The 18,512-nt window shown below is 38.4% G+C and overlaps 1 protein-coding gene across 1 annotated transcript in view; it reads right to left on the bottom strand.

Moving 5' to 3' along the window:
• The window catches only part of LOC120069363 (uncharacterized), a 30,133-nt gene extending 18,933 nt beyond the window's left edge, over positions 1-11,200 (bottom strand). Inside the window, exons 1-6 of the mRNA XM_090312872.1 lie at positions 10,351-11,200; positions 10,174-10,259; positions 9,319-9,473; positions 6,815-6,879; positions 6,490-6,675; positions 6,241-6,292 (exon numbers count right to left, since the gene is read on the bottom strand). Of these exons, the coding sequence (XP_090168998.1) occupies positions 6,241-6,292; positions 6,490-6,675; positions 6,815-6,879; positions 9,319-9,473; positions 10,174-10,259; positions 10,351-10,526 (720 nt within the window). The 5' untranslated portion in view covers positions 10,527-11,200. The remainder of the gene's footprint in view (positions 1-6,240; positions 6,293-6,489; positions 6,676-6,814; positions 6,880-9,318; positions 9,474-10,173; positions 10,260-10,350) is intronic.
• Between the last annotated feature and the right edge of the window lie 7,312 nt (positions 11,201-18,512).

Here is an 18,512-nt window from a genome sequence, read left to right as displayed (position 1 = left end):
TAATGACCACCACCAGAAAGGGAAGACGACAAAGGCACAGCCATATCAAGCTTCACCGTATGAATTTGCAACATTACACATGAAGGCTGTTGTTCTCCTATTCAGAAGCTCATTCCATAATGATTGGTTCGACATTCAAGAGGCTCTCAGAGAAAATCTAAGTGGGAAATGCAACATTAGCCCCCTCCAAATCGATAGAGCCATCTGAATTGTGATAATAGCGAACAAGCAAACAACTGACCCAGGTACATGGGTGGCAAACCATCGGAGGATTCAGGGTAAAGTTTGCTGCTTGGGACGATGCCCTCTTAACTGAGAAGAAAATCCCATCATACGGTGGTTGGATCAAAGTGAAACATCTTCCGGTCGATCTTTGGTCCATCGAAATCTTCGAATTCAATGGTGTGAGTTGTGGCGGCCTCTACGATATTGCCAAAAAACCCCTCACTCGCCTTGATATGATGGAAGCTCGCTTGAAAGTGAAAGAGAATCAATCGGGTTTCCTCCCAACCAACATACATCTTTCCTCCTCATCGTCGAAGACGCTGTCTATTGAGATCGACCCTTTTTTACAGCTAGATAATCATGTGGGGTTCATTGTCGAAGTCCATGGATACCGTTCCAAGAAACACACGTGTGACACATAGTGTTGCCAAGGAAGGTGGCTTTGAGTATCCCAAAGCTCTGCGCCCTGGAATTTCTGACCAACCTCACCTGCAAGAACAGCCTCACCCACAGACTTACGCTGAATTACCATCATCCTCTCTTAATCAAGAACCCTACTCCCATTTACCTGCTGGACAGAAAACACACCCACCCCCCAGCCCATCCATGCTCCCCACATCAAACCTTAACCAACATCCAATCCAAACCCAAACCCAAAACCCACCTCACATCCGATTCCCAATAACCCCGTCTTACCTATACAAACCAATCCTTCCAACTCAACCACTCACCCGCCTATTAAAACCACTTTAAGCCCAACAATGCCACACTTTTTAAAACCCAATCACCAATCCAATCAAAGGCACTCGAAACACGACTGGGAAGATGACCATAGAACAACATTCCGAATTGGAGGAACAAATTTCCAGCCCATACCCCAAATCGATATCAACCCGACAAGACCTCTCTTCTCCTTTACAAGCCATCCCCCTGAATTTTATGAAGATGCCACAAAAGTTCCATACCACGGGAGGAAAAGATCTTTTGCTACCCATATCTGACAAAAACGCTAATATTGTGAGCTCTATAAATAGGTCATAGTCCTCTGCTTCACTCGAGTGTTCAAACATTAGCACCGTGGCTTCTAAAAAACGGCCTCTGTATCACGGCTAATCCTAGCAAATCAAGAAAAAGTGGTAAATCGAATTCGAAAGCTGCAAGACTCCAAAGGGAGTTAAAAAACCTAGCATCCTCCATCAACTACAACAGGGAGTCCTTGCACCTTGTATTAGAGGGGTCATCTATTCATGAATGATTATCCTCTCCTGCAATGTCTGTGGCCTCTTCTCGAGGAAGAAAAGAGCATCAATCAAAAGCCTTATCAACAACACCAATGCCAACTTTGTTATTCTACAAGAAACCAAGAGAGCTGATATTGATCAGAGACCTATCAAAACCATATGGAGTCTCGTGACATTGCTTGGGCATCCTTGGATGTGGTGAACAAGGCTGGCAACATCCTTATTATGTGGAATGACCCATCTATCAACGTTGACGATGTCATTATCAGTAACCACTCCCTTTCCATTCAGATTTCCCTTTTTCGTTGATAGGAGTTTATGGGCCATCAAAGGCCAAAGACAGGAGACGCTTGTGGAAAGAGCTATATGACCTTTCCTTACTATGCACTAAACATTGGATCATTGGTGGAGAGTTCAATGTATCAAGATGGTCTTTTGAAAAGTCGAGTGGCAAGCCTAGAACTGCCAGTATGGATCTCTTCAACAAGTTTATCGATGATTGCTCTCTCATTGGCCCCCTATCAAATGGAACATATACTTGGTCCAATTTCAAAACTCCTCCAATGATGACTCTTATCGATCGGTTTCTCATATCCAAATCTTGTATCAATAAATTTACTAGTGGTATTGTTAAGCGGCTCCCCAAACCAACTTCATATCACTACCCAATTCACTTGTCCCTCGGATTGCAAAAATGGGGCCTTAGCTACTTCAAATTTGAAAACACATGGATGGAGCACCACACCTTTACCAATCTGCTATCAAACTGGTGGCAACAAAACTATCAACGGATGGGTTGGCCATGGTTTCATTATGAAATTGAAGAACCTCAAACAGATCCTGAAGACTCGGAACAGAGATGTTTTTGGTTGCTCCCATACCAAAAAGGCAGACCTGATTAACGAATTGAATAGAATTGATGACTATGAAGAAGCACACGGCCTAGACCAAGCAACCCAACACCGAAGGACATCTATCAAAGATGAACTCATTGACCTTTCCTTCACTGAGGAAATAAGCTACGACAGAAATATAAGCTTAAATCGACCCAAGATGGCAATGATAGCAGCTGACTATTTCATAGATATATGTCTTATAGAATAAGAAAAAACACAATTGTTGAGATCCTTTCGAAGCATGGACAGAGTCTACTTGATGACAGTGAGATTGAGGCTGAGTTCCTTGATTTCTATAGGGATCTATACCCTAAGAAGCATGGAAATAGGAACCTCCCACCTATTGACAATTGGGACCCTATCCCACTTAAGCAATCGGCTGCCTTGGAAGCCCCCTTCACTGAGTTGGAAATTTGGCACGTCGTTTCAGATCTGGGGAACAACAAACCCCGCGACCCAGATGGGTACACAACAGAGTTCTTTAAATAGCATTGGAACATCCTTAAGGATGACATCAAAAGGGTGTTCCAAGACTTTTTTGAGAAAGCTATTATCAACGCCAATCTCAATGAGACATACATATGTTTAAATGCAAAAAAGCTTGACACTAAAAGAGTTGGGGATTATCGGTAGCCTCACAACATGCCTATACAAAATCATTGCTAGGGCTTTATCAGAAAGGCTCAAGAAAGTCCTACCCGATAATACTACCGAGAATCAATTTGCTTTTGTGGCTAGCCATCAGATTATAGATGTTTCCTTGATTGCAAATGAATTGTTTGATCTCCGCAATAAAAACAAAGTCCAAGGTCTGGTGATAAAGCTGGATGTTGAGAAAGCATTTGACATAGTTGATTGGGAGTTCCTTAACAATATCATTGCTGCAAAAAGAATTGGTATCGCTTGGAGAAAATGGATTATGGGTTGTATCTCTTCTATAAATTACTCTATCATGTTGAATGGCAGATCTAGAGGGAAAATCAAGGCTTCCCATGGCCTCCGTCAAGGGGACCCCCTCGCCCCATTCTTATTCACATTGGTGGTCGATTGCCTCAATCGTATGCTCACCATTGGCATGACAACAGGCTACACAGAAGGTTTCTCGGTCAAAAATTCAGATATAAACAAACATCAATCATCTGCAATTTGTTGATGGATACCATTCTCTTTACAACCCATGATGATGCCAAATTGGCAAATTTGTTCAACATTATTGGATTCTTTGAACAAGCCTCTGGCCTTCGTATCAACCATGCCTAATCCGAGATTATGGGCATCCACCAAGATCATGCCTCAATCAACTCTCTAGCAGCTACATATGGCTGTAAGGTTGGATGTTGGCCATCTACATACCTTGGTCTTCCATTAGGGGGGACGCCATCCTCTATTGCATTTTAGGATCCCATCATTGAACGTCTCAAAAACTGGAATGGCACATATGTCTTAGAGGGTGGCAGGCTTACTTTGATCCAAGCCACTCTCAACAACCTCCCCACATATTACGCCCACATATTACCTTTCTCTTTTCAAGATCTCATCCACGGCAAGCGAGCGGATTGAAAAATTATATAGGCAGTTCCTGTGGAATGGCCACAAGGAAAATAGAGTAATCAATTCAATTAGATGGGATATTGTACAACTTCCCATATCAGAAGGGGGCCTTGCTGTGACTAGTCTGAAAAAACGAAACGACGGCCTATTACCCAAATGGATTTGGAGATACCATATCGAAAGAGATGCTCTTTGGAGAAAAGTCATCGATGCTAAATACGGATAGCCTCTACAGCTCCAAAATAGGCTTCTCAAAAACTTCAAAAGGCCATGGACTTGCATCATCAAGATGAGTCATCTCATCCTTGATACTATTGTACATGTGATTGGCAATGGATCCAATACTCGCTTTTAGACAGACACATGGGTGGGCACCCGTCCCCTTAAGAATGCATTCTCGAGATTATATGCCCTCTCCAAGCACAACGAGGCCTATATTGCACACTGTTGGAACCATGAACACAAAGCATGGAACTTGGGATTGAGACGTCACTTAAATGAGGCCGAGATTGATGAATGGGCTACTACATCCTCCTTACTTCTGCCTCCGGTTAACTCCACTGTGAACGACACTTGGAGATGGAATCTTGATAAAACCGGTAAATTTTCGATAAAATAGATCACTCAACATATTGCATCAAAAGGTCTTAATCAGAACATACCTTTCTACAAGAATATTTGGAAAGGTCCCATCCCAAAAAAAGTTTGTTTCTTCCTTTGGGAGGTCAGTCATGGAAGCATAAACACCGCAGATGTTCTTATAAAGAAGGCTCCTTCGGTCACACCTCAGCTCCTACTTGGTGTGTTCTTTGCCAACAATGTTGCGAATCTATTATGCATCTATTGATATTTTGTGATTTCGCTCAATCTTTTTGGAAAAGAATTCTCCGGTGCTTCAACTATCAAATGGTCTTTCCTAAAGACCCTTTCACCTTATTGAATTCATTGTTTATTGGCCATCCATTCAAAGCAAAAAGGAAAATTTTGTGGACCTTCATCATCAAAGCTTTCCTATGGTTCATTTGGAACGAGCGAAATGATAGGATCTTTGAAGAAAAAGTTTCGAATTTCTCACAATTCTTTGATCATCTCTTGTACACTTCTCTCACTTGGTGTAAATTTACTCCACACTTTTGTAATTATAATCTTACATCTCTTATTATGCAATGGACTACAATTACGTAACCATCCACAGCCTTTGTGTCCTTTTGTAATTTCATAACATCAATGAAACTATGCTGAATGTTTCCTATCAAAAAAAAAAAACATGCGTATTCGAAAAGACTTTGAAACTCACTTTTCCCGACATCTCTTTTTCCATTTTGTTTAATAGAAGCCCGAGGGGTCAAATTCATGCTAATTGGGGGATTAGGCAAGAAATTCCAGAATCTTCCATGAGATGTCTTTTGGGATTTGGTTATGCTTTTTTGCGTCTTTTGGGATTTGGTTATGCTTTTTTGCTTCTACTTGGCCTCTCTCTCGCTCTCTCACTGTGTTTCTCTTGTAGGTATAGCCTAATTTATGCTCTCTCTCTCTCTCTCTCTCTCTCTCTCTCTCTCTCTCTTTCTCTCTTGTAGGTGTAGCCTAATTTAGATTTACACCAATTGGACCCCTTTGTTGTAATTAGTTGGTGTCTGGGATAACTCATCTCTCCCCCATACTTCTCCCTTTTGATAATGGAAGTTATGTTTCATCTAAAAGATAAATAAATAAATCTTTTTTTATCTCGTAGAAACTTTTCATTGAATAAATATAAATAGACTTAACGCTCAAAGATACAAACTCAACAAGGGAGTAAATCTTTCAATCTAGTTGGTCTTTTATGCCCTTCTGTATTTCATTTTTATCAATGGAAGTTCCTATGCCAAAAATTTCTCAACAGAAAAAGTAATAAGAATTTATTATGTGAATAAAGATATATGTTAGTCTTGTAAAATTATTTTGTATAACAAGACAAAAGCATATAGTGATTGCAACACTAAAATGACGATTTCCGTCAAGAGAATTCAGGATTTCTAATAGTAACAACGACCATCTTTCTTGCTATTCTGGGAAAATCTGGAGCTTACACACTAAAGGCAGTAAAACACATACGGTAATGCAAATAAGGAGGTTAATGACCATATAACTACAAGGAACGCCATTCACCTCCAAGCAGAAATTTAATGAAGAACGTGTGTTGTGATCATGAAAAATAATAGAAGCTAACAGAAACAAAATTTACAAAAGTAGAATCGATGCCATGTACACTTCAACAAAATCACATTGACCTTCAGGCAAGGGTAAGGACCCAAAAAATAATAACTGTTGAAAAATCAGTTGTATACCTGATTTTGTGGATCAAAAAGTCTAGCAGCAAGATTTTCCTTGCGTGGATCACTAGAATAGATGATTAGACTGGGTTAGTTGACTTATTCAATAGTTGAAACCCACCTTATATAATAGTGAGACCCCATACCACACAAAAATATAAAACAACAGAACAGCACATACACCAATACAAGCCCTAAAGAGGTGACAAGAATGACACACCATTTCTACATATAGTTCATAAATGTCAAGATCATATCACAAACCTGGATCTTTTTCCCGGAGGATAAGAGCGTAGTAAGCAAATGTGAACGCTTACATCAACAAGCACAGCGTGGAATGCATCAAAATGTACTGGACAATACGAATGTAATCCTAGTAAAGCTTTAGGAGGAATCCGAAATTCATGTACTGCAGCAGGAGAAGCATCCAAAGAGGCCTGCAATTCTGGTCTGTATGGTGCACATCAATCATTACAGGTATCCGAATTTTTATTATAGAATTACAGTAATGCAAGATTACAAAAATGGCTTTGTGATTTGACCTCAACTAGTTGAGCAAGCGCCAAATCATGCATTTATGTCAACTCACCCAGCCTCCAATGTTGGAGCATACATAAGCTCAAACTTCAAAATAACGGCAGAAGCAGATGGAGCCTGCAAAATGTTTGGTCCATATCAAATATGTTCTCTTCTAACCACAAAAGAAAAGAGATATATATCTGAAAAGATATAGCATCGAATTTATTACATGTTCGTTGCTATTTCTCATAAAAAAATTGTTTTAACCTAAGAAGCAGTAACACTTTAGTTTGGCTAGTGTGTCTGTATCCGTGTCCAACATGTGTCGGACATTTGGACACTCAAACACTTAGTTGGACACCTATCAAACACTTGTTAGTGTTAGACACTAGTTGTACAAAGTCAAAATAAGTCCAACATTTATTAGACATTTTTTATATGAATATCAACTTTCATTGTGGAAAAAAATGAAAGAATACAAAGGCATACAAAAACATAAGCCCCCCAAAAACAACCCCCTAGAAAGGGCTTCCAACTAAGCAAAATGTTCCCTATAGAAAAATTACAAAAAGGCGTTAAAACTAAAGCCCAAGGCGACACATGAAACCTCACTAAGGACAAAATCTCACTAGGGTCCTTTTCCACACCTCTAAATACCCTCTTGTCCTTTCTCCCCAAACACCCCACAACACAACACACACCCCACAAACCACAACAAACAGCCCTTCTTCTCCTGAAAGGAGGATGGAGAAGGAATTCCCCAATCGTCGCACCAATATCTCTCTGGCCGGTTATCTAGACATCAAACACTTGCAGAGAGCAAACCCATATAGAAAACCCTAGAGAAGGTGATCTAGGTTTTCCTCCGCTTTCCGACAGAGAATACAACAAAAATGATCCATTAACGAGTATCCCTTCTTAACAATCTCATCCATGGTGTTCACACGGCCAAGCAAAACCTGCCAAGTAAAGAACTAATTTTCTTTGATATCTTAATCCTCCAAACCACATCAAAAACTGACTCGCGAGTGGAGAGAGATCCAACAACCTAAATAATGATTTACAAGAAAAGCCCTCAAAAGGATTAGACTTCCAGACACAAATACCCTTTCTCCCCTCCCTAAAGTTGCACTCATCCAAAACGAAAGAAGAGAGACAACCTCCATCGTCTCCCTATCGGATAAATGACGACAGAAACCAAAAGAAAAGGACACTACACTCCCCGACCACACCAGAAAGTCAAAGATCGAATGATTTTTTAAGGAAGAATAGTGATAAAGACGAGGGAACACAGAACAAAGAGGACTAAAACTATCTCCAACCCACTGGTCTTCCCAAAAGTAAGTATCTCGATCGTCCCCCACTGTGCAACGGACGAAAATGGAGAATGAGGGGAGCTCTAATACAATGACTTTCCAATAGTTCCGGTGTGTGCCTTTTTAACCCCCTTCACCATCCAGACAAAGGGATGAGTTTCATATTTACTACCAATAACTCTATGCCACAAGGATTCAAGCTCAAGGGCAAAACACCACAGCCACTTAATCAACAGAGCTTTGTTCTAAAGTCTTAAATTCCCAATCTCCAACCCCCCTTGGTGCACAAGGTGCCCCACAACCTCCCAGATAACTAGATGAGAACCTTTGCCTTCATCCACGCCTTCCCACAAAAAGTCTCTCATGTATTTCTCAATATTTTTGCAGACTCAGCTCGGGGTCATAAATAGGGGAAGATAGTAAACAGAGATGCCACTCAGCACACATCTGATCAAAGTGAGTTTCCCCGCCTTGGAGAAGTAACCTTTCTTCCAAGAGTCAAGCCCTTTCCGGATTTTCTCAGAAATGGGATCCCAAAAGGACAAAGCTCTCGGGTTACCACCCAAAGGGAGATCAAGATAACGAGAAGGAAAAGTCCCAACCTCGCAACCAACCTCTCTAGCCCACCTATTAGACATGCATCGAACATTTGTTAAGTATACTAAATCAACACATTTTGACAAAAAAAAAATAATGAATTTTATGAGCTAAATACATCAAAATAACTTTTTAAGCATATAATGCATAAATTTGTTAGACTTTGAATTTCCTTCTCATATAAAAATTATATATTTTAATAAATGTGTCTCTATCATGTATGTATCCTAGATCTTTAAAAGATGATGTGTCACCATGTCCATGACGTGTCGTAACCGTATCTAGTATTTGTATCCTTATTTCTTACGTTACAACAATTTCCAACAGATGAATCCAAGCAAATTCTTATACAAAAGTATACTATTCAACTTACTGGTCTCTGGGAAAATTTTAACTTAGAAATTTAGTCTAAAACCGATGCCAATTAGATATGGGAAAACCAAAGTTAGTGAGAAGACTACTAGTTGCCAAGGGAAGGGCAAGATATGCTTCCTAACTACCGAGTTTTCCCTTACCATTAATTAGATATATCAAGTGTTACAACAAAAAAAAAGGACTTCAAATATGGTTATTTCTCGGGAAGAAGATTGACCAAGATAGATCGCATTATTAGAAGGATGGAATACACTATGAGGGAAGGGGTGTATAGAGAAATTCTTACCTCATACTTCACAAGGGGGAAATTGAATGAGATCATAATGGACAGAAGTATATCCTGCCTTGCATACTTGATCTTGAAAGGCTGTGTAGAGAAACTGTTGTCTGTATCATCAATCTTCCATACTCCATAACTATTACCAGATCCCAGATCCGGTGCTGCATCACAAGCAAATTTGATAAGTTATTTAGTACAAATAAGACATTGCTAGAAAAGCACAATCATAAAAGGTCTGTACTACATAGTCAAAGGTCTCAAACCAGTGCTCAATGAGCTAGGTTAATTTAATTTGTCCACTTATTCCATGATCACTCAATTGAGATTACTGCTCTGCTACCAACCACAACACAGTCTCCCATGGATTATTAATTTTAAAAAATGCAAACATCCCCCAAAATAACAAATTATCTTTTAAATTTCAAGAAATATGCACTCTTGGGCATGACAATCATTGCACGGCAATGCTGTGTGGCCAACCAGAAGTGCCAATAAAGCACCATCCCAATGATTTAACTGGAAAGTGTTCTTTTTTTTTTAGGGAAAAAAAAATCTTAGAACATAATAGAAGGCAAGTTAGAGTGTTCCAGGATTTCCCTTTAAGAGGATCTTGAACTTTTGCATAAATAAGAACTGTACGAGTCTCATTCTAAAGAAGGTGGAAGAGACTCAGCCAATTAGTCTAGTGTACAACTGAAATAAGACAGTTTAAATCACACATTTGATGTTGAAACTATTAGATTGGCTCTATTTTAGTCCCTAAGCTTTATCGGTCTTGAGCTTTTCTAAAACAAAAGGTATGCAAGTAAGCTCGTTCGCAGAAATTTATAGTCCAATCAATTAAGAAGTTAGCGAAAATACCTTCATACTGAACAACTCTAGCTGGTGTTCCAACGGAAGTATACTCGCTGTCTTCCCATCTCATGGTAAGTTTAATTTGGTACCATCTAAATGGAGAAATGGTCGATAATAAGCGGCTGCTACTTAAACGTAGCCAACGATAAGTAGAAAAGTCATTAAGAATGGAAATGCACAAACCCTTGCTGGAAAAGGTCGAGATTGTGAAACCTATGAATGTAAATAGCAATTTCCTGTAGAGTGTCCAACATAGCCACCGGCTTAACTTTGGCCAGACGTGGCTTTGCATCAGGTGGCCTCTTCACCGATCGCACTTGATAATTTAGACCAATGAACCACCCTAGATTATGAAACATGCGTGGCTCGCCAATGCAACGTTCGTATACCTCTTCATCAAGTGCTATATGTGATCAAATCCAACCCCCCCACATTGTCCTAGCTTCCAGTCACTCCGCCAATAACAATAAATCCTCTGCTCACTTCACAACCCTCTCTTCAGAATTAAAATGTGGGATAAGTTGTAGCTGCGAGCTTCGGAACAATCACCGATTTTCCGAATTCGAGTTCAGTCAAAGCTATGGGATCATCAACAACCAAATAAAGATGTAGACGGGAATCGAGACTCTAGTTTATTAGGCGAAAAAGCTTCAGATCCTCGGATCTATCGCCAGATCGCACAGATATCAAAGATTGAGTGAGATGATATGCGCCGAGGATGCTCGAAAGCCTCCGCGGTCTTCCGTCGGTGGGCGGCGGTTAGAAAGGGGGAGGAGGCGGTGGTGGAGGCGGTGGTGGAGGCGGCGGAAGGGCGGAGGGAAAAGTGAAGAGGAGGACGATGAGATCCGAATAAGGAAGAGGAATGTCGGTCAAAGTGGGGGGGAAATGGTTAGAAGTGAAAACGACGCCGCGGAGAGAAATTGGATTGGCCAGCAGCTGGGCCGCATTGAGCCTGAGCCTGAGCCCCAGCCCGAGCCTGAGCCCGAGGACGCTCTCATTATTGTTTTGTTTCAATTATTTTTTTGTTTGGAGTGAGAATTTTGTCATCGTTGGTGGGCCATTTGTCTCGCGATAACAGCGCTTCGTCCGTGACTCCAGCCGCAAATCTTGAAAACGGCAGATTTGTTTCTAAATGTTAGAATTCCCATGTTTCAACGTCTTTTATTTTAAATACTATATATGTTATTCCAAGAAAATTATTTTAGATTACAGAACCGTTCATCCATCAATATGATCCCAGATATTTTGTATATGTCTAACTAACGGAATGTTTATATTATCAATTTTGAGCATTTTCATTAAGAAATATATATTTCGATTTTGAGGTTAGATATTTATTTTCTCGACTTCATATATTTTCGACAAAAAATTATTTGCATTAGGCTAACCATAAAAGCTTTCATTAGAGGATGTACGGAAAAGTTTTTAGTGCTATTTTCAGAATATGAAAAGCTTTCGGACATTTTCGATTGAATTCAAATGGTTTGTTTGCCTCCAACAATGTATGGAAAAGTTATAAAGTTTGAAAAAATCTTTTATCGGTAAATTCCTATATGACCAAGAAAACTTTTAGGAGGTGGGAAGTGTGGAGTTGGGAAGTCCACTCCTTGATTGGCCCAAAGAGTTCGTGAGTCCCACTATTAACAAACATCAATTTTATGTCGTATGAGACTTTACACCATGGGTTCTCGAAGTTCACAACTCCCTAGACTTCACAACTTCACTCCCTACCCTAAACATCTCTCAATCTCTTTTAGTTGCGATTCCATCTTCTCAATTATCTCAATCTTAACTCAATATACTTTTATCCCTTTCTCATAAATCCTGTGTCCTAAAATTACAATATCTTTCTTCTCCATGAAGTGATATTTTTTCCAATTCAAAATTAAATTTGTCTTTTCACATGTTCTCAAGATGTTCCAAGATTTTTTAGCACATCTTCAACAAATTTTCAAAGACTCGGAAGTCGTCCAACACTTCCACGATAGATTCGACCATGTCTAAATACCTACAAAGTCCATCCAATTGTCTTTTTGTATTGCTTCAACAATTAATTTTATTGGGGTTGGTGTCCTAAATCTCATGGTTATCGTAGTTTGTAAATTTTATATATGAATTGTTTATTTAATAAAACAAGGTATTATTTTATTCGACATTTAGATTGCATTAACTCAATCTGATAAACTAAGATCTAAGGTTATTCTATGTAACTTAAACATGTTTGTGTTGACATACAATAGATGTTTAAGTAATGACCGAAATGGTCTATAGTAAACCATATGCCTACCATTTTGGGGATAAGACCGAGTGGGTAGTTGGGAACATAATCATACAATATGGATTTCACTTCTTCTTGACTTTAGGGCAAATAGATGAGTGTGTTCCTTAAGTGGTGTCTCCGGGACTTGAACAAAGGGCCCCCTACCCTCTCGATGGCCTGAGAGAGGTTTCTGTTTAATGGTTGGACCATAAATAGGTTGTTCATTAGAGGAGCACCGATACTTAAGGATGTAGAGATAATCGAGGGGTAAAATGGTAATTTAACCCAACTAGTGTTATGAACACTTGTGAAGGACTAACTTGTTGTTATTAGTCTATATCCGTGGACACATAAACATATATGTAGTGAAAAGAGTACATTGTGGGTCTTTAGTGGAGTGTACCCACAGTTAACGAATATTGATTAATCGGGTTAATGAGTTTAGCCAATTAATCTCACATCGTTGGAGTTTATGATTTGCAAGTCCATTAGGTCCCTTCCTATGAAACCCGGATCTCTATTTTTCTACTTAAGTAAGTGATTAAGGGGTTAATTAGGAGAAAGTTAAATCCTATGTTGTGTAAATAATTTAATAATTTTACAAATTTCATAATAACTGTAATAATTGTCACCTTCTGTGGATCAACAATTAGTAAGAGTGAATGTAAACTATAATGGGTAGGTATTATAGTTACGATAACCATATTTGAACCTAGAGTACGAGTAGAGAGGACCCTAAAAGGATAAAAATAAGAGAAAACCTTGAAGACTTAAATTCTGAATAGTAAAGAAACGATTGAAGAACTGAGGAAAATATAGAAAACTATTTAGGAAAATTCGTGTGGAAGTTGCACGGAGATAAACCATATTCACAGTAGCTAACGAGATTGGAAAGAATGAGAGTAGAGAGAGCGACACCAGCGAGAGATGGGTGAGAGCGAGAGTGGCTGAGCGAGAGACTGAATCTACTAATGAAGATGTTATTCAACATTTCTTCAATAAAGTTGTTATTGAATCTACTAATTACATTCATAAAGTCTAAATTCAATAAACTAAGATCCATGGCTATTATATGAATATTTAAACTTTATGTAGAGACATAAAAATGAATCAAGTTCGAGTAAATAGCCAAAACGGTCTATAGTACATGATTAAGGCTGGGTATCTTATTCTGGTAACACTATTGGACGTGGCCTACTCTGTAGCCATTACAAGTTGTTGTAAAGATACTACAAATGAAGTGATCCAGATTCGTTCATGTATGAGGAGTGAGGGCGTTCTATGCAATGAGTTTGTATAAGATTGGACCAAGAAATAAGTCACTTTTACTTTATAACGTTGTTTACTATTTAAGACTGATTATTTCGCTTAGATGACCTAGGTAACTCGATTTTAATTTTGAACTAACTATGAACTCCTGTTTATTCGGGATTATCCTTATATTTGCATGGGTGAGGGTTGGCTCAACAGCGCCGGCTCAATAAGTCTCCCATTTCAGGGGTAAGATCTGGTAGATAGTTGGGGACATAGGGTGCAAGATGGAATTCATGCCTACCCGATTTAGGGATAGGAGAAAGGTTGAACAAGGGGTCCCACCCCTTCACTGGCCCGAGGATTAGATCATAAACCAATTGTTCATTAGAGGATCAGTTGGAACTTAAGGAACAAGACGTAATATTGGGGGTAAAACAACATATTGACTCAGCCATTATTACGAACAACCTGTGAAGGGTCGATTTACTGGTTATGGTTATATCATGTGGACACAAATATATCTACAGTGAGGAGAGTGCAGCTATCGAGCTATAGTGGTATGACTTGATAGTTAATGAGTACTAATTAATTCAGTCTAAAAAGTTTAGCAAATTAACCTTAATTGTTGGAGCTCATGATCTGTAGGTCCATAAGGTCTCTCTATTAGCTCGTAAAACATGAACACCTTGAATTATTAAATTGAGTGAATTTGAAATGATATCAATCTGAATTGTTCAAATTGAAATTAGGGTTTTAAGTTTGAATCAGTTCAAAATCAAATTAGGGTTTCGTTAATTATATTCGATATAATTAACATCTAACTTGTTGAAATTAAACGAAATTGGAGAGTTTATAATGTTTAAATATTGATTTAAATATTAATTACACGAATAAGATTTATGTTGGAAATTAAATGTGTGATTAGTTTGATATTTGATAAAAATCAATTAATTATATAAATATGTATAATTAATTAAGAATCAAATTAATTTCAATTTTAAAATTCAATGTGAGAAATTGAATATTGAAATATTGAATTTGATTAATTATGAATTAATCAAATTGAATTTAATTAATTTAGAATTAATTAGATTGTTGGAAATAAAAGAAATTGGAAATTTGAGAAAGTGCTTAAGATATGAGTATGTTTATCTAATGCAACATAAGTATGGAGCTTTTGAAAAGTTCAAAGAATATAAGACTGAGGTTGAAAATTTATTAGGTAAAACCATTAAAACACTTTGATCAGATCGAGGTAGAGAGTATATGGATTTAAGATTCCAGGACTATATGATAGAACATGGAATCACATATCATCTCGGCACCTGGTACACCTCGGCAAAATGGTGTATCAAAAAGGAGAAATAGAATGTCATTAGACATGGTTCGAAGTCTATGATGAGTTATGCTCATTTACCTTATTCGTTCTGTGATTATGTAGTAACCATTGCAGTTTATATTTTGAACTATGTTCCATCCAAACGTGTTTTTAAACATCTCTAGAATTATGGAATGGTCGTAAGAGTAGTTAATACCACTTAATAATTTGGGGTTGCCCTGCACATGTGCTCGAGGCAAATCCTAAGAAATTGGGACCTCGTTCAAAATTGTGCCTATTTGTAGGGAAAGAGGGATGGTTAATTTTATGATCATAAAGAGAATAAGGTATTTGTGTCGAAAAATGCTACTTTTTTGGAAGAGAATCACATCAGGGAGCATAAACTCCATAGTAAGATTGTGTTGAATGAACTTTCCAATGAAACCACTGACACTTTAACAAGAGTTGATATTGATTCATCTAGTCACACACTTCTACCTCAACAGTTGAGGGAGCCTGAACGTAAAGGGAGGGTTCCAAACTTACCTGCTCATTATATGGGTTTAATAGAAACCCTGACCATCATATCAGATGACAAAGTTGAGGATCCATTGTCTTATAATTAGACAATGGATGATGTGGACAAAGATGAATAAGTTAAGGCTATGAATCTTGAAATGGAGTCTATATACTTCAACTCAGTTCGGGATCTTGTAGATCAATTTGATGGGGTAAAACCTATAGGTTGCAAATGGATCTATAAGAGAAAAATAGGCGTAGATTGAAAGGTACAGACCTTTCAGGCTGGACTAGTGGCAAAAGGGTTATACCAAGGTTGAGGGAGTAGACTATGAGGAAACTTTCTCACCTATTGCCATGCTTAAGTCCATCTGGATTCTCCTGTCTATTGCCACATATTATGACTATGAGATTTGGCAAATGGACGTCAATACTGCTTTTCTAGATGGTAATCTTAAGGAGACCATCTATATGCATCAACTAGAAGAGTTCATTAAACAAGGTCAAGAGCAAATGGTTTGCATGCTTAATCGATCCATTTATGGATTGAAACAGACGTCTGGTCTTAGAATATAAGATTTGATACTATAATAAAATCTTATGGTTTTGATCACCTTGTGTCTACAAGAAATCAACGATTTAGTAGCTTTCTTATTGTTGTATGTGGACGATATCATACTCACTGGAAATTATGTAGGTCTACTAATAGCTGTTAAACAGCGGTTAGCCGTCCAATTCCAAATAAAAGATTTGGGAGAGACGCAGTTTGTTCTAGGGATCCAAATCATCAGGAGTTGTACAAAATGCTAGTCTTGTCTCGGACATCGAATATTGACAGCATGTTTGTTAGATATTCGATGCACAATTCCAAGAAGGGTTGATTACCTTTCAAGCATTGAATTTTTATTTATAAGGAATAGTGTCCTAAGACTTCTCAAGAGATTTAGGAAATGAGATGGATACCCTATGCATCGATTATTGGCAGCCTTATGTATGCAATGTTATGTAATAGAGCTGAAATTTGTTATGCAGTGGGGATTGTTAGTAGATATCAGTCCATTCCAGGATTAGATCACTGGACATCAGCTAAAACCATCCTCAAATATCTTCAGATAATGGAGGATTATATGCTTGTGTATGAAGCTAAGAATTTGATCTTTACAGGATACATTGACTCTGATTTTCAGACTGATAGGGCTTCAAGGAAATCCACATCAGGATCAGTCTCACCATTAACGAAGGAGATGTGGTCTAGAGAAGCACCAAGTAAGGTTGCATTGCTGATTCTACCATAGAGGCAAAGCTTGTAAAGTTGCCTATGAGGCTGTACGGCTCAAGAAACTTTTGTTAGATCTAGAAGTTGTTCCTGACATGTCAAATCCCATCACCCTTTTGATAATAGTGGTGTTCTGGCTAATTCTAGAGAGCATAGAAGCCACAAGAATGGGATGCACATTGAGCACAAATATCATCTCATCTGGGAGATTATGCATCGAGGGGACGTGATCGTTATGAAGATCACTTCGGAGCACAATGTTACTAATTCATTTACAAAGGCTCTCACAACTAAGTGTTTGAAGATTACCTGGAGAGTCTAGGTCTACAGACATGTCTAATCTAATCTAGGGCAAGTGGGAGACGTTACTGAGTGAGTAGTGTATGCCCTAGTTTATTGTTTTGTGTGTTCTACTTTATTTTTACTTTGAATTTGTACACCTCACTAACTTTAAAACAAGTAGGAAATTGTTGGTGTTGATGCTCTAAATCTCGTGGGTGTTCGTTCTTAATCGTGTGTCGCCAACAACTTATAAGGTTGATGATGTATGCACTTTGCAATAATAATAATATGCGATACTACGTTCTAAAATGATGTATGCGGTGATGCTTAGATGCGTTCGTGTAGTGTACGTGTGTCACAAGTTTTCTTGCGCTGGAACCAAGTATAATTCCAACGCAAGTTTCTCATAGTGATCTGAGGTCGAACACGGGGATTGCGGTGATTAATGTGATATATTCGACTAGGAAAACAAAATAATAATGAATTGGGTTTGAAAAAGTAAAATGCGGTGCAAAGTAAAATGCGATAATAAAATAACATGCAACGATAAATAAAGTGCGATAATAAATTGCAGTGATAAAATAAGATGCGGTAATGAAGTAGAATGCGGTAATAAATAAAGTATGGTAATAAATGAAATGCTGTGATAAATAAATAAATAAACAGATTGAGGACTGGCTGTGAAGATGTGCAAAAGTATCTGATGAATGCAGTGGCAAGTCTTGTGAGATGCATCAGAAAGAGAATGGGTTGAAGGAAAGGACATCGCAAGTTCGTCAATCTTGTTGAAGATGCAACTAAAGTTCTGATTTCCCTTGGCTTACACCTTTCAGTGATCGGCCGCGTTCCCATATGTCTATGGTGAAACAGGGATGAACGTGGTGAACGTAAGGTTGTTTCCATCTCTGGAAATACTTCTCGCTTTAGTTAATGCATTCTTCCAACCTTCTTTCGAGAGGTGGAATAACATCTTCACTTCTGTTCTCACAGGTGAAGATGTCGTTGAGCATGCTTTAGCTAAACTCAGCCGATTTCTTCAACAAAGATTAACTTACTTGTTTAATCCTTCCCCTTTTCCCTGAGGGATTAGTTACACATGGTGAAGGAAATGGATGATGAATGTATGGTGAAGAACAAAGAGATGACGATGAATATGATGATGATATTAAAATCTAAAGATAAGCGTTTGTTACAGATAATGAATGAAAGATTAGAGATGAACATAGTTGATGGATAGAAAGTAAAAACAGATAAGGAAAACGTGTCGATGTCTTGACACATATCCCGATTGGAGATGATTTGCTTGTCGGCGTGTGGGAAGAACGTGGTGGAGAACTTCCTTCTTAGACTTGTTTTCCAGGTAGAAGTGATCTTTGCATAGAGCTTCTCTTCGGGAATGAGAATGAATTTCTTGCTTCAGAGACTTCCCTTTCGGT

Source organism: Benincasa hispida, chromosome 4, assembly GCF_027475165.1.
Source record: "Benincasa hispida cultivar pf3 chromosome 4, pf3_genome.v1.1, whole genome shotgun sequence".
NCBI classification, from domain to species: Eukaryota; Viridiplantae; Streptophyta; class Magnoliopsida; order Cucurbitales; family Cucurbitaceae; genus Benincasa; species Benincasa hispida.
The sequence above is the reverse complement of the archived record's forward strand: the minus strand, read 5'-3'. Positions and strand labels throughout refer to the sequence as shown.